At 40.7% G+C, this 17,847-nt stretch overlaps 1 protein-coding gene across 2 annotated transcripts in view; it reads right to left on the reverse strand.

Moving 5' to 3' along the window:
• roraa (RAR-related orphan receptor A, paralog a) overlaps window positions 1-9,369 on the reverse strand; it is a gene marked incomplete at its 5' end in the record, with an annotated part of 173,063 nt that extends 163,694 nt beyond the window's left edge. The window contains one exon of one of the 2 annotated variants that reach the window (XM_079162933.1): window positions 9,216-9,369. In XM_079162933.1, coding sequence (XP_079019059.1) covers window positions 9,216-9,369 — 154 coding nt within the window. Of the gene's footprint in view, window positions 1-9,185 lie in introns of both variants that reach the window. The other variant, XM_079162932.1, reaches the window with a different exon arrangement.
• Window positions 9,370-17,847: the final 8,478 nt, after the last annotated feature.

Below are 17,847 nucleotides of genomic sequence, written 5' to 3' on the forward strand. Positions count from 1 at the left end.
GGCAGGCAAAGCATCATCTGTAAAATCACTTTTTTGAGGCGCAAACACAATGAAAGTTTCAAAGTGAAAATAACAAGTGCACTTTCTTGTAATCAATCTGTACGACAAGGCCTATTATGCCTTGGGCCACTGGTCGGCAAGGGGTTGAAAAAGCAAAACAGCACAGGGAGAATCTGAAAGTCCACAAAGAGATGCACAAGAGAGCCGGAGGAGAGGAGGGAGGTGAAATACCTCTGTTGACACCTGGTCTGGATGATAATCTGATCTGTGTATGAAGGCTCAGAGTTTGAAAGGCACTTTGTCCAATTAGAAGTGTGCAGCAAATTTCCACCTGCCCCTGACAGAGATGAAGTGGCTCTTTCAGAAGACGCTGTGGCACGGAGCCAGCAAAGAGGGCCCAAACACCGCAAGTGGAGCAAGCAGAAATTAATGAGCATCACAAGCCACACTTGTTTGACACAAGATGACATCGAATGAATATTCCCTCAGTTAAACTGTTTCATACTATATTTCAATTACTCAAGCCTCAACAATGGCTGAATGAGAACAGTTCATAAAGAGATATTTACGTTGATGAAGGTTTTGCCAAAAGTTGAAAAAAAATGTACTATTTCTGAATTCATAAAGACATTGATTTGTGTTTGATTCCATTTTATTCACGTTGATTTGAGTTGCATCTGGACTTTTATTTACATGTCACGACCCAAAAGTACTGTCCTTAACCTAGCTATAATCCAAATACTTTGGAGTCATTCATAATGGTTGAGAACATGAAACAAAACATTTTTTTAAAGTAATAACAACTCCTGTTTTGTACAATAACACTTGAAAACAACAGGGATTGTTATGTGCTAAGTTAATGACGAGTGCACAGTACAATGTATAAGGAACGTCTGCGCGACGTGCCACTATCAACATCAACCAGAGGCCTTCATCTTCCTATTTCTGTAGGTCTATTTCTGTCTGTCACATAAAAATAGGCTTTTAACAACCCAGCATGGCGTTAATTATTGCCTCTTAAGTACTGCATTAGTCAAATAAAGCTGCAAATATTGATTGATCAGACAGCTGATATTTGTCAGTGAACGAGAGCAGGATTCGTGGGCCATACATGGTGAAGAGTGACTCTGTCTTTCAATCACTGTCAGAAAGCAGCACAGCAGCAGCATTGCCACACTCCGTCTCAGTACGCCTCCTAAAGCAATCAATCCGCAGACATGCAAGAACCAAATATTCATTAGTGACTTGTTCATATTCAAAAGCCGCCTTTTGAAAGCAACAAAAGAGCAGAATTGTGTTTGACAGGCACATTACAATGATTGTATGACATACTGTGTGAGGCATGAACAATCGTGATCATCTTCTATTATTTCATGAGTAAGAAATTGTGAGCATTATTGTCGTCTGCCAGACGAGAACATCGGCATTGTGACGACCCGTCCTGTGTGGGGGAAATGGATTATCTAAAAACGATTATAGTCTCATAATGTTACACTATGAGACGTATCCAAATGTCTTCTTTGATCTCACAAATAATCAAGCCAGAGTTGCACACTCAGATTGGTTTAAAAATGACACAAAGGTCGGTAGAAAGATCTGTGTTTGGACAACACAGACTGCTGAGAGATGTTTCAATAAGAAGAAGCTAATAGTTTCACACAGAGCGAGTCAACATGATTAATACTTATGGGTATTGCTTAAGTACTCCAGCCCATTGGCCCTCTGTAACCGGCAACAAAAAAAAAAAGGAGCTGGGCTGCGATGTTAATAATTAGTTGGTTCTACGCTAAAAAAAAAATCTGTCCAACCTCACCAGATTTTAATCAAAGGCTGAAAATAGTAGCTGATTGTAATCGGCACTCAGAAGTCACCAGGGGTGTTTGAAGAGCCCGTCAAGCCTGAGAGTGGAGCTAATTCGATTAAGTGGTGGCAGTACCTGGAGGGGACGGATCTGTATCTCTCCCTTTTTTATTTATGAGATTAAGTCGCGCTTGTTATTCCAATATAAATAATCAAGCCAACAGAAATGACACTGATTTTCAAGTCGTTTTTATCTCCCTTGTCGCCAAAAGTTTTTTGTTTATTTTTTGGTGACAAATAAACTTTGTTGAGTAATACTCCAGTGGTACTGATGTAACAAAAATGACAGTGGAGGATGTGATATGTGTGCTTTGACTTCCTCAGTATTATTACCTTACCCCAAGTGATACCACTAAAGAAAAATGAAAGAATAGGCACGGGGGAAAAAATTATCTACTCCAGAAACTATATTATTTATAATATTTGTTCAATTTTAAGACGGATTTGTGCAAATGAACAAAAACTGTGCATGGTGAAATAATGACGCAGAAACTAATGATGATGATGTGTTTGAAAGTTTCAGCAAATCCTGAGACCACCTTTTCCGAGTCTAGACTAGTTATATATAATAAATCCTGAGAGAACATGTGCAGACATTGTTAAGGTACATTAGCATAACTCTACGCAGAGGAGAAAGGATTATTCTGCCTTGTTACCGGTCTTCATCTATGCTCGACGGCTACAACATGCAACTTCCATTTTCATCTTTGACTGATGTCATAGTCCACCACTCAACAGTCCTTCAAACAGAGCTGCCGTGAGGGCCACTTAGTCTTCAGAAAAGCAAGATAAATAATGGTTAAGAGGCTCTTGAGGTGTGCTGTTTGACTAACATACTTTAGATTTTACAACGTTACCTCTTCCTGTTTTAGTGTGCACACGCACACAACGTCTGGGAGACCCTGCGTGGCCGGGAGATTTTTCTCTCGAGTGTTCAACACATGTCAGCGCTCTGCAGCCTGCATGAAGCCGTAAAGTTTCTGTGGTAAAATATATATATATCTCTTCTCTGAGTGTGCAGACACTCACGGCTTTATGTTGACATGACTTGACATGAGGCTGCGTGGATGTATGTATCCAGTGTGACTTTGTTCAAAAGGCACAAGAATGACGGGTTCAGAGATACTGCTGGTAAAGATCCAGACTGAGTGCTGGGGGTATTTTTTGTCAGTGTGAAGGGCTCACCTACATGCTCGGGAGCTTTGCACCCTCCACACTGGTAGAGATGTGAAAGGCTTGGCCCGAGATGCGACATAATAATTCCTCGGAGTGATCCTTTAGACCCCTCTCAGCACCTCTCTCCCTCCCTCCAGGCCTCTTCTAAGGGGCCCAATTCATATCAGAGAGGCACAGAGCAGCACGGAGCCAAGCAGCACCAGTACTTAGGTCACAGTGTACCACATTAAATATAGACTCCTTTAACGCCCTCCAATAATGCATCTGGAGTATTTCCGGTCATTACTATGCAGACTTTTATTTCTAAGATACAAACTTCTGTAAATGGGCCATAGATCTGAGCTGTCATTCACCACTGGAGATTTCACATCAAATCTGGTGTCTGTCACCAGTTGAAACATCCTCGCCAGCCCCAGTTAAGTCACTGGTGATTCAAACTCCAAAATAAACTGCCCCACAAGGTTTAAACTTCAGATTGGTCTAGAATAAGTATGACATTTCTAAACTTTTTAAAATGAATATAGCCTATTAGGGCTTGCATTGCGTTGGCCACAGTATACGCCCGATACATCTGAGAAATGACTCACAGGTTACCAAAGAAATGCAGTTACACCAGAACAGTTGTGCTATGCATTCTTGGAGGAGTGTTTTACTTTGTCAAACCCTTTTACTTCCGCTCCTTTATCTACAGTGTGTATCCTGAGCAGTGAAATGAACAGTTTGGTAATGTGCCAGCACCAAATAAAAACGTGTACAACCGCTGCACTTTCGACCTATTAGCGCTGTCAAAACAACCCCAAAAATGAAGTTTGAATGTTCGCTCTAAAACAAATACATAGGTTCAAACTATTCGAATATCCATTTGTGTGCATTATGTCCATGACACCGTGTCCAAACTGAAGTGCCGCAGTGGGAGAGGAATGGCTGATTCGTTGAGTTGAAATGAAGAGTTATCTATACGACACCTCCACATTTCACTACAAAATCCTAAATGAGATGGCAGCTGGATGGAGGGAGATCGCCTGAAAGTGTCCTATTTTGCTCGTTGTCCTCGTTCAGCTTGACCTTACGTTACATTTTATTTCCCATCAATGAAAGTGACGTAGTGTGACTCCCGTCATGCAATGCATTCAGTACGCGCGAGGCAGAAAGCCACGGCAGTGCTGCCATTTTTAACAATCAAACATTCTTTTTCCTTTTCCAATATCTTTTTCTTTGAATATTTGAATATTCGAATTTTGCAAATCCGTTGAGAGCCCTAGTACTGACTGAAAGCACGTGGACTCAAATAACTTGAACTTTGTAAACAGACTTTTCTGCTTCATATTAGGTGCCACAGAATTAATTATGGAAATTGTGTTTGCTTACAGATTTCAGGATAGGGAACTTTGAAGCTATTGGCCCAGATGTTCTCATAGAGAGACTCAGGAGTCAAGTATCGAACTCAGGCAATGGTTTGCTTGATGACAGCTAGCAACGTCCAGCAGTGTGTATATTTTCACTGGTTGGGGAAGACCGATGACAATGTCTAAAATCCAGTTAAAATAAAATCCAAAGGAGTCCTTTTATGCAGCTTCTCTTGTACCAAATACAGAAAAACTTCCACTCGACATCATCTCAAGTTATTGCATGATTTATAACTCCTTCATTTCTTAGCCGCGGTAGATTCAAAGCTTAAACTAAAAAAAATCTTGAAGCCCCATAGATGCAGCACTGATATGGCTAACCTTAACCGCTTGACCAAAAGATTGGTACAAAAGTTAACTGGACTCTAACATTCATACAAATATTCAAATGTCTGCCATTTATGTACGTTTCTCGCAAAGCTGGACCTGTTTCCTAAAGTCAGGAGGAACTTGATTTAAATATTTGAATAAATTGAGCTTAAAAGTTGAGCCTTATACTAAGACACTTGCAAACAAAGTTTCTGTATAGAGACCAACACGCCTCTCTGGTCTGTATTATCTAGTTAGCTTTATTACCAAACTAAACTTTAATATGAAAGATCATGTTTTATTGGACAGAGTTGGTGTATACAGTACACATGTATACACAAAGAAAAGAAAAGTAATCTTAACAGGAGAATCATTTGTATATGATATAAAAATATTTTTTTAAAAGGGGACCGGGGTTTCCATACTTTTGGCATCGGACGATAGAAATCAAAACAATCCACAAAAGACAAAAAGGATTTTTCACTTAACGGGACATAAAAATGACAGCACTTTACAAATAAGTTTACAATTTGAGCCAAACCAATATTTCATTATTTTACGCAACCGACAGCGAGAAAGAAAGGGCCTGACAACTGACATGATAAAATCTCAATTAGTGCTTATTTAACCACTAATCCTGATATTATGTTGACATTCACAGGTACATCCTCCTTAGATAAGCAAGCTGCCACTCAAATTATATTTGACCTTTGAAGCTCATAAAAACAAAAGACCTTTCTTTTTTTTTTACAAAAGGTAGTGGTGCCAAAGTCTAAACTGAGAGCAGATGTCACCGTCTATGTAACAGCTCAGCGTACAGCCGTAGAAATACTGTTTATCTTTTTCAGTTAAACTGTTTTATATTGTCGGTCTGAGGGGGACTTCATGTGAATAAATCAAATACCGAGCTTTGACTTCAAATAGGCTGATTATTAACATTTAACAATGTTAACGGTCTGACAGGTACCAATAAAGGAGCCCATGATATCATCACCTCACCCACATTGAAGAATTGAAAACGCAGGACGACTGAAACTAGATATTATGTTACAGGCAGCCAACCAGAAAAAAGTAGACACCTAATGGAGTTCCTCTTTCGGATCTGCCCGGGCTGAAGGCTCAGCTATAAGCCCATACCTGTATCTTCATGCTCTCCAGCGGGCGGAGAGCCCTAATTCATTGAATTTGAGAATGCCACAGGCTCAATAATGTTGCTGTCCACTCGAATGGCGTACAAGCCCAATGCCAACTCCCGGCTTTCTGAGATTTTGTGTAAAACCTTTTTCTTTTTTTCTTTTTTTAAAGCCTCTGCGTCCCTGCACCTCATCCGTCTTGTGTCAACAACAACTGAATAAATGCTGCCACTCTAGTCGGGAGCTCTCATTTCGCTACCCAAAAATAAAACTGCTGGTGAAAGTCTGGTTGCGTGTTCGTTAAGAGAAGACCGCATTTATTTTTTTCAACCCTGCCTTTTTAGTTTGGATCAGCTACTAAAACCGCAGTGTCAAGAAAGAGTTGCATCCCACAATGAAACACTTAAAACTGATACATAGTTTATCTTAAGGGTCACAAAAACTTGTGAGGAGTAAATGTTGTGACATAATAGATTCAAAACTGGTATTTAGTATAAAAAGATCAAAAGAAGTGGAATCTAGATAACTGAGGTAAGAATAATAAGTAGGACACGTTGCAATATTTTCTACTGTAAGAAACCACATCGCACTTCAGCTAATTACAACTTTGACAATGATAAAAACAACAAGGCAACATAATGTTTTAGCAATCGATTCCACATCTTTCTCCCGAACGATCGCACATGACGTTCAGATGACTAAATAACAAGCATTTGTGCTAAACAAGAAAACAAGCATAGTGGTCAGTGTCATATAGGAGCACTATACTACTACAACATGCACGTGTACTGTCCACACACACACACACACACACACACACACACACACACTTTCAAACGTACTCATGTTAACGGAGGATCCAGGACACCGGAGCTCTTATCAGATTTGCGGCTTCAGAGCCGTGCAATTGTGAGGGTTCAAGCCTCTGCAGAGACCAACCGTGACCTTACATAACCAAGCCATTAATATTGATTGTTTCCAAATTTGCGAAGCGAGGGATCTTGCAATATGAAAATAACTCCCTTCCTTTTTCCCCAGTAATGATATCCACAGCCCTCCAAGGCCTGTTCTCTGACCCACTCAAGTCTTACAGCAGAGTTTCTGCTGAAGTAAGCCCTTTCTACTTAAAAAGGTATTAGCACTCAGGGTTAAAACAGTAAATGCTCTGTGTGCAGGATAAGAAATGTGCATCCTCAGAAAGTCTAATACAGCTGGTGTAAAGAGGGAAACTGTGCTTGAGCAAGTGTCTGCCGCCTTTCAGATGTTGCTTTCTGTGGCTGGCTTGAAAGCCTGAGCGTATAGCTGTAATCCTAAAAAATGTCTTACAGGCCTGTAACACTACCGTGAGCCATAGACGTTTATTGTTTTATTTTTTGAGGAATCTGCACTGAACTGAGCCGACGCAATAAACCGTTACTTCATTAATTAATAGAACACTTGTACTTTTGCATCAATGCTTTATTAAACGTAGCAATTAAGCAATCATTTCTTCATGAAAGCAAACATGTACTCTGCTCTCCTGCACGGACGATGTTCTGAATATTTCTACATGATCACATTTCCTGTTTGACGGAATACACCGAGTGGTAGGCTAATACACTCTGAGATATGATCAACGCAGGTAAACATGACGGGGGTGAATCAATTTAGGAATTGAATCATAACCCAATTCAGTAAAATGTGGACTGACAGTAAGTTTAAAAAAAGTTCTTAAAACTTTTCTAAAAGCCCTCTACTGCTAACCCTCTCTAACAAACATGTTTTATTCTTTACACAAAGGTCAAAATAAAGTTCCAGTGCAGGGAAACTCCTTTAAGGCTGCAGAGGTTGTCCCACTGAACATGTGTTGTTGGGTTTTTTTTTCACCAATTCGGCATTACATAACAGACTGAAGGCGTTCTTTTTCCTGTCTTTCTCTTTCCCAGACGCACTTTAATCCTGTGCATAAAAGTGTGAGGTGAATATGGGTCAGCAGGTTAGGAGTGTCTCAAAGTCAGACTTGCAAAAAAAAAAAGAAATCAATCCACGAAGCTTCCCAACAACCTGTCTTTTCTCCGCTATTACATAAGTGCTCCAGGCTGTGCCAACCCACAAAGTCACAGTTTCCCTTCAGTGGTATATAAAATGCCCGCTGAAGTACAGTGATTTTCTTTTTAAATTAAATAATCGTGGTGTTCGTGGAGAGAGGGGTAACTCTAGTCTACAAAGCGAGAAGATCCGCGATGATGATGATTTCTGCTCTCAGTTGCGCGCCTCTGTTTATGGCTAAACCTGTTACATAACCAGCTTACATTCCACATTCACCATATCACACTCTAAATATACCCTTGCGCGCAGGAAGAGTGCGCACACAAAAAACACACCGCGCAATGAATTAATTGCCACATGTACGTCGCTCGCCTCACTGCAATGTACACGCCAACCGTGCCTGTCAAGAATCAGTAGAGAAATCCGTATTTCTTTGAACTTGGATGAGCCCGGTTAGCCTGTGCTGGAGACAGCCGAGAGGGGGTGTGGTTAAATACTGTCTGTACTGTACAACATGGACGGGACGTGGTGGATAAATCATGTGAAAATGAACTACTCCTCTGCAGCCATGTAGAAAGACTGTTGACGGGCTAATTGATAATATAGGTCCGTTTAGTTTTTTTTTTTATTGTCTGATCATGTGGAGGTTTAGTCGCTAAAGGCGTGCAGCGCCCCTCATGCTTGAAACAGTGTTTGAGAGCTAAACAAATTCCAGCTGCTTGGGCGTCTTTTTGCACACAGGAATAGCCTAAAATCTGTTAGATGTAAAAAAAAAAAAAAAAAACAGCCGGACGGCGCTGTGTGCTGTAGCAGGAACAGTGGAGGACACACACACGTCCCTCTATACAAAGGAGAATGGGACTGATCGATGAACCAGCAAGCAGTTTCCAAAAGTTCACTTTTGACACTTTGACAATATCGCGTTTAGGCGGACAGGTTGGCCCTTTTTGGCACGAGGAAAAGCTCCTGCTGGTCAACGTGAAGTTGCTGGGTAATTGATTTATCTTGCAGTCAGAGTAAACGTGACATCTGTGACCGTATCACCCCCCCTATGATTCGAGCTGTCAGTGGAGCCTGAAAACCAGCAACACACACCGAGGCAATAATTACAAGGGATCGCGGGTAAAAGCCGCGGTGGTACGCAATAAAAAGCCATGTCCCTGTGGTTGGGTGTATTTAAACAGTGTGCAGTTATTTATGGAGAAGCGATTTAATTCATTTTGAAGTTTGATATAAAATTTAAAAAAATCCGCGATCTGTCTTTATTTCACACACATTACAAAGCGAAACGCGTCCCTCTTACCTCTGTTGGTGCTTGAACAGGTCTGCCTTCGAACCGGGGCTGGATGGTCCGCTTTCCGGAGCGTCTCCAGGTTTACCGGGGTTTCCCTGACCGGGGTAGCCGGCTCCGAGGCGCTGTTGCCCGGGTCGCTCGCTGGATCTGGAGGGGACTCCATGTTGAATTTCAGATTTGCTGTTTAACTAGCGCTAATACTTCAAACTAATTCTACGCGATCTGTGAGCTCCGACACTACGTCTTGCTATCTAATTTAGACTAGAAGTAAGAAATGGGAAATGCGAGTGTGTCTGGAGGAGGGTGTGTAGGTTTGATTGTCCACTAGCAGCGCTAGTGAGAGCTCCAGTCATGCACACTGGAAAGGGAGAGGTTGTCAATAGCCGAAGAATAGATGTAGGCCAGAAAGTAATCCATGCTGATCGACCCTGCGCAGTTTTACATGGGAATGGCAATGTTTTATTAGGCTTCTGTCTCACCGAGCTCAGCAGTTTTCTACATAGGTATTATCTTACTTACAAGATGGGCACATTGTCAGAATATTCTACTGGGTAGAATATATAGACTGTCCAAAAAAAAAAAGACATGCATTTGCATCATCTCATGATCATTTAATAAGGCAAAAACAAAATAATGAATAATAATGAGTATTGCGGTTATTTTTTTTATTTTTTCTTTATTCACAATCTGCAAATCCCTCCCAGTTAAACATGGCCACATCTTCCTATTCCATTCACAATACACAGTAAAGTGTCTGTTTGCAAGTTCACAGTAAAAAGCTGCAAAAGGTAGAGAAGTGATTTACTGCCACATCATGAAGTGTGGATACATTCCTGGCCACAGCAGTCAATAAGCTGCCCCCGACCATTAAAACAACTTTCATGTCTGAGAATTCAAAGACGGATAGCCGGAGCGCTACTCATTATTTTCATCATCATCACCACCATTATCATCATCATCTTCGTCATCCTCATCTTCACCGTCCTGTGGGAGGAGCGGACTGCATGTCTTGGTCTGAAGAAAGGACTCTCCCCTTTACTCACACAAGAACCGGAATCTCTCCGCTCTGCTCTGATAAAAAGTAAAAGATTGACAGCAGTTTGGAGAGAATGCGCTTTAAGATACACGGCCGCGTACAGCTGGCATCAAAAGTCTCTCTGACAACTGGCGTCCGCGCACCGCTTGTTGCGCAGCAATTACAAACACCACGCTCTCTGCATGTGATCAGCGGGCGAGCGGCGAGGCGGAACCCCGCCTCTTTAAAGCGGTGCACGTGGACTTTGACATGGCCCTGCCCTCTCGGTGCAGAGCCAGACTGCTGATAAGTCAGTGGAGGGAAAGAAAAGCACTATGCCAAAAAGTAATGAATGTATAAAGTGATCAAATCATAGAAGGAATATCTCTTTAAACACTATATTATCTGTACAAAAATGTGCTTGTATATTAATATGCATTAGTCTGACTTTACAAGGTCTTTGCTACATCTTATTATTGTCTTCCTGAATATTGCCATACTTTACATAACAGTGTATCCTATTGGTGATTGCATTTGATTAAAACCAGTATATCTGCCTTTACACACAAATAAAGTTATAGTATAATAGGTTTTAAAATCTCTTTCCAGTTATTTATTCAAAACAGGATTCTGTGGTAGAGTGGGTCATCCACTAATCACAAGATCTGTGTTTCGATTCCTGGCTCCTCCAGTCCGCAAGTCAAAAGTGTCCTTGGGCAAAATACTGAACCTCAAATTGCTCCTGAAGGCTGTGCCATCAGTGTGTGAGTGTGTGTGTGAATGAATGAATGAACATTTAGATTGGATCCTGGTGGGCAGATTGACACCTTGTATAGCAGCCTCTACCATCAGTGAATGAATGTGTGTGTGAAATGGTGACTGTTGACATTTGCTATACAGCCCTTTGACTGGTTGGAAGATAAAGTGCTGCACCATTTATCAAATTTCATGTCTGCACCTAATATGATTTATACTATCCAATCCAATATTGCCATACTAACTTTTATAAATAAAGGAAATGCATAAAAATGACAAATATTGTCTTGTCATGAACTAAACACAGCCAAAACAATACACATAGACAACACTGCATCCACATCCAACAGCTGTGGTATCTACAACCTGCTGTCAATTAGTGGAAAATAAAGCAATGGGCTTTCTGTCTTGCTGATGTATTGTCATTTTGCCTTTTCCTGTGTTTGGATTGGATTTCTTCGATTCGGTCACCTGTGCTTGGTGCATTTTTGCGCAGCTTTTGTAATTGGTGTTGACCTTTCCTTTGCTTGTTTGTTTTCAAGCTGGATAAACACTTCGTTAGTCGAGTGACATAATTCACGTGAAGGTAAAAATGTCAGACATGGCAGCGAACCACAAGGTGAGAGGCGCGGAGCCCAATTGTTTACGATGCCACTGTATGTCGTAATTCAGTCAACAAATTTCAAGTTCCCTGAGCATGTGCGGGTGTGGAAAATTGAAATACAAAACATTTAGACAACAAAGTCAGCCATTTCATCTATATAAAAAATACTGAATACACAAAAGCCTACAAAAGTGAAGTCAATATTTGAAGTTTGGTCAAGTCACAGGGGGAATGTGTTTTCATGTTTCCAGTGCATCGGTCCTTGCGTGTAACTCACCAACAACAGTATGATATAACTTTTGGAGCTGCGCAGCGCTCAAGGCCAACTTCTTGACAGAGTGCCAGAAGGAATCTCTCACTGCCAAGCGAAGAGGCCAAGCTCCATTCCTTCTGCTCAGCTTCAGCTCGTCCAAATTTCCCTGACCTCCTGACCCACTGCAATTTAACCGTGCGAACCCGACTCTCAAATTCCACGCCTGTTGCATGTTCAGCATCGAAGCTGAGAAACTGAAACTTGAAAGAGATGCAAGCGCACTTTTACCTCTGAAATACACAAAACAGCATCTGCCTAACTGCTGTTTTGAATATGTGCACACACACTTTTGCAATCTAAGCTGTACATTGTATACCGGCACATCTAAACACTCCTTTTGTGTGCATGCACTTCATGAGACAAGAATAACAAATAATGCTTTATTTAGCACTTGCAGATTATAGGTGCAATATAAATGTCCACACAAAAGCAACACAAACTTAAATTCAGGCCAACACACTGCGCTGTGTTTAAACCAAAAGGATGCAAGGACAAGTTTGATGCTCCCTGTTTAATTTGTGAGTTAAAATGAATTATGCTGCTGTCACATTGTTGAGCAGGAGAAGGATGTGGCGGATGTGAAGCGAGTAGAGTAAGCATGCCTGCCTGTGTTTAAAAATGATTGATTAAGCTGACACCGGCTCAGGGGTGCAACACCGCTCTATTTTTCTCCCTCATTATGTAAGGCTATATTTCAAATCAGGAGTGCACTGGAGGAAGACACCAGAGACACCAGACAGGACACCCTTCAAATAAAAAGTTTATCAGACAACAGCCAAGGAGACTGATGAGTTTCCCCTCTAATCATGTCTTGGGATTGGCCGGCGATAGATCAGAGAAAAAAGGATTGTCGAAGGATGAGAAAAATACGTTTGACCAGTTCAGCCACAAGCACAGTATTCATGTTTGTTCAGTTCATTTTGGGTTGATGTTTGTTTAAATCTGAATTCACAATCAGGCAGAGTACAGAAGGTTGCATGCTATGGACTTTAAATAATGTATATATTTCAGCTGTGTTTACAAGAAAGTAATTAATTCAGATGAGTGTGAAAATGTTGCTCATTATCTCAAGCAGATAGATCACTAAGATATTTACTCCTCTTCTTGTACTGGACTAGTTTTTCCTACTACGAAATACTAATTCTCAGAATGACATTTTCTTTTCATGCGGACATGGTGACTTATCTTTGTTGCCGTACAAATCAGACATCAGAACCCGAGCCCGGCAAACACACAGTTCTTTGCATGCTCATGCAGTGCAGAGTGCCAGAGTGTAATGAAAGAGACGTATTAATGGCCTTTCACTTATTCATGCGTCGGAAATGAAGAGGCACAGTCACATTTTGAAATGGTTGACAGAATAAAGAGCCAACATTGGGGAAATGATTGTATTTATGATTTCACTCTGACAGATGAAGGTATCAAGAGAGAGACAGAGTGACACATTTCTGACAGTTCAAAGTGTTAAATTATGTGATGTATGGCAACATACTCCAGCATGGGGGCACCCACTCTTATATATTTTCACTTTAAGAATCACTCCTCACAAGTGAAGGCCTGGTAGGCTAAAAAAGTCATTGCTGCTATTTCAGCAAACATGGGGAGTACTGTATATTTTACAGTACATATAATGCAAAGGAATATCAAAAGTCAACTGGAGAGCTACTTACTAGATGGCCTTATGCTTTTTTATGATTTTGGCAAATACAGATGAATCCACAGTGTCGCTTCAGACTCAGTGTGCAGCGTCTCCCCAATAGCACCACCTAGCAGCAGCTTGATCACAGTAAATGAGTGTGTCCACACTCAGCCTCGGGATGTTAATACATTCTGTCTATATGTATGTATAAAGAGGAATTCCTTAGCATACTAAATCATGAATGCATGAATGTGATTCACTATTCAAATCTAACATTTTGCCATGTTTTTCCAGGGTCATATTAGCAAATATGTGGAAAATAAAAGAGGGTTATTGATGCCTCATCTGTTCTGCCTATCCCCCCTCAAAAGTTGAAAAATTTACATTTATATTGATTATTCATAATAGTTATGCATTTCAGGCAGTTAAATAACTTCAGTGCCATTTGCTACCTGACTACATAATCATTTTTTTTGTAGTTTTTAGTAGTTTTTTTTGTAGTTTTTACTTCATGCTGTAGCATGAAACTAAGAGAGCCAGAGTTGCCACACTGCACTCATCCATGCTCAGTGATACAATAGTTAGAGCAGAATGCATCCAACATGGTCTGTAGTTTAGGATGGCTATATTACGCATAATAGTCCAAAATATGAACTGCAAGATTTGCGGTTCAGAGTGAACTCCTTTCTGTCTGAGCCAGATTTGACTCATGGCATGTGTGTAGAGTTCACATGACTGGGGACCGGAGTGATTTTCTCAGTTCAAAATCAGGAGGTGAAAAATGGCATGGTTATTTGTGCCTGACAGAAGTTAAGAGCTTTTCCCTGAGGCCCGCCGCCTCCCTGCTGACCGCAAGGCAAGCCTTCTCCTCCAGCATCCACTCACCTTGTGAGATCACACCTCTACACCGGCTGCTGGGATGGCACATCCCGCGACTCCACAGTAACTCTACTGTCTGTGCACGTAGCATAAGGGGGTACTCTTTTGTGTTCTTTATTTGTGCACACAAGTTTGTGTATCACTGTGTCTGTTTTTCTTTGTGTGTGACATGTCTAAAGTTAAATTCTGAGGCGAAGCACAGGGGCAGGTAAATCAAGCGCAAGGTCGAGGTTTGGTACGTGTAATTAGTGCTGTAATTGCTGCCAGGTTCTAAGGTTTATCGGAGAGTCCTGTGTGGCACAATCAGGTCCCACAGGACGAGATCAAAGCAGTCTGGGGAAGGAAGATCTAGTTTACAGCTTATGTTTTAAAGGTTCAGAGGATAGAAACATATCCCATATCAAGGACGGAATAATTCATGTGGACCCATATCTGTATACATAGATGTAGATGAAGCCACATGTGAGTTCACCTATGTAATTTGCAGATCCTGCGTTACAGCGAACCTTAGTTTGACTCGACAGTCAACAAAGCACCATGGTCGCCAGCCTATATACTGTTGAATGTGACGATGAAAACAAGCCAGTGGCACGCTGCCGCCTGCCTGATCCCGTCTGACAGTCCTCGCCCCTCCAACGTTACCGTGCGGTCTCTGATGTTGGGCGGCTGCTAATTTAGCCTTTAGCTCCATGGTACCGTAAATCACAACACTCAGGAAGACAAATGTCAGAACACATGTTGCCAGACTGTGTCTTTGAGCAGAAGATTCCTTTAATTGGGTGTGCAGGGACTGGGTCCAATCCCCAGCACCCTCCTCTTCTTCCTCCTTCCTCACTCTCCCTCTCTCAACATACTAACAAAAGGCAGAGAGATGAAAAAGACAGAGCCAACCCATCCCTACTTTGTGCCATTATAGAACAGACACACTAGGGGTAAAGAGGTACGATGCTGAACATCAAGGAGAGCTTTATATAACTCTCTTTTTATTCGCCTTGTTTCATGTTTATTTTACTTCTTCAAGCTATCATGTCTGATTGACACTGCTCCCTGTCATAACAACCATTATTCATCGAACCAGCTTATGGAATACAGTAATAGCTTCTGGATATATTTGTCTGAGTTTAGGAAAATGTGTAAAGAATCAAAAATGCTCTCCAAAGTATGTTCGGTGTCATCTCATCATCAGTGTTATGATTCCACCCTTCCTCCGCTCGCGCACACTCTGAACTCCAGCAGAGGGAATAGAGATCATAAAGAATAGATATTCAAAGGCTTTAACACAAAAAGACTTTCCTCAAAGCCCGCGTCTCTCTGGATCCGCCGGGCTAGAGAGGGTGAAATGTCCACACAGAGAAATCACAGGGCTCAAGTCAAAAGAAGTCATTTTAATTCTGTTAAACTGGATTGTTCACAATTTAGATGTCATTAGTGTTAGAGCAGCAGATGTTTATTTCATCGTTTGCTACCAGATCTGAAAGTGTGCACAAATGTAGAAGTTACAATTTTGTCACAATCGAAGTTCAAATGCTTAAACCCCTCTAGTTTATCATACGCCACACTGTGAAAAAAATCATTTGAAAAAACGTATACAAGTGTAGGAACCTATTCCTTCATTAGCTTTTGGACCAACTAATAAAGCAGTGCATGTTGCAGGCACACTAAAATCACTTCAAATGGTATCTCGTAACCACAAAACTAACCTAAATACAACCTGGGACCCAAAGTTTAATTGTGAGATATGTTTATCTCTGAACAATGCCTTCGCCAAAGTTGAAGGATTTGTAATAACGATTATAAAATTCTGTATTTTTTTCACTAAAAGTGTGAGTTAATTGGCTCAGTTTGAGTGTCAGACCATGCGGATTAAAAGTTGAAACAGAGCTGTGATAGCACTGCAGGTGAAAGGAAGATGAAAAGCAAATGAGATATTACATATAGTATTGATGAAGTTGCTCTGAAAAAATCATAGCCATGTTATATCATCACTCTCTTACAGCAAAACCTGGAACTGGAATATCTTATTTTTGCTACTGCGTGAGAGAAGAGGGCCTGAAAGGATGTCCTCCCACTGATGTTAATGATTTATTGGTAAAAAAAAACTTAACTAATACCAGCTTTAAGAACAAATATATGGTCAGTCATAGAAACTTTCTGGCCATATCTCCGGCATAAAATCTACCTGGCGGGACATTTCGCAGTTTAACAATTAACTTGTGAGTGCCCATCATGTTGGGTCACATTACAGCTTCTAAATGAACTTAAACATATACATCACTTCTGTGCTAACATTTATTGTCACTTATATGCTGATACCACTATATATGAGGGTTTCTGGTTAAATTATATTTATTGTATCTCAGTAGGTAAGGTAAACATCAGAGCATGTTTAGTTGAAGCTAACTGATCGTGTAAACTTACATATGATGACCCAGTCCAGTGGTCTTCGTATAGTAAGAACTGACTATTCCTATAATGTGGTGGGCTAAATGAAACACTCAAAATGAATCCTACAAGAACTGACAATAATTGGTTTACGAAGTTAGTTTTGAACATGCAACAAAGTCTCAGTGCTGATAAGAAATTTCAATAAATATAAATAACCTTTGCTGAACCTGAAGTCACAGCTCACATGCATATTGTGTCGCAAACCCTGAGCTCTACGGAGACTCTCGTTTCCTGCAATCACCTGACATGTGATTCATATCATCTTTGTTTGTTTAGGCACGGCCCTGCATAGCAGTGGGGAGCGATGGGCCATGAGCTGCACAGCACCACTCTAATGAGCGGAGCTGGACACAAACAAAGAGAGTCTGGAATCTGTTCAGCATCTCTGCCCATTATCTGGCTCTGGTCCAACACACAGATATTCATTCCTGTTCCTTTCAGCGACTACAGGTTCAAGCGCATCACACTGTCCACAAACGCTGCCAAAACTTGAATTAATATGCTTTATTAAATCAATGTGACATGTTCTGCATAAAGCTGTTGTAGCATTCTAGAGAGAGCACTGATTTACTTAAGTCAATTATTTTACAATAGATCAAGATATATTTATCTAAAAAGGACTTACTCTCTTGATAAATGGGATTCATGTGCACCCCATTTTAACAGAGACTGAGTAAAAACACCTGAAATAGAAAAAATAATTAGCTTATCAAGCTACAAATATTAAAAAAACATCCAAAGAATGTTCACATCCTTGATGAAAATGATTAAAACCATCATAATATTACAGTGACAAACCTTTACCCATCAATACGATGGCATATAAAAGCACTTCCTTAATGCCAGATAGCACCCATACATTATTTTGTTTACATCTTTACAAGCTTCATGAATGAATCACGTGTCTTCATTCTCTTTAAATTGAGTTGCTTTAGCTTAAAGTGTGACCAAACTTGGAGTTTTTGAAACTATGTTTTTGAAACGGTGTGG

Source organism: Pholis gunnellus (assembly GCF_910591455.1).
Source record: "Pholis gunnellus genome assembly, chromosome: 7".
NCBI classification, from domain to species: Eukaryota; Metazoa; Chordata; class Actinopteri; order Perciformes; family Pholidae; genus Pholis; species Pholis gunnellus.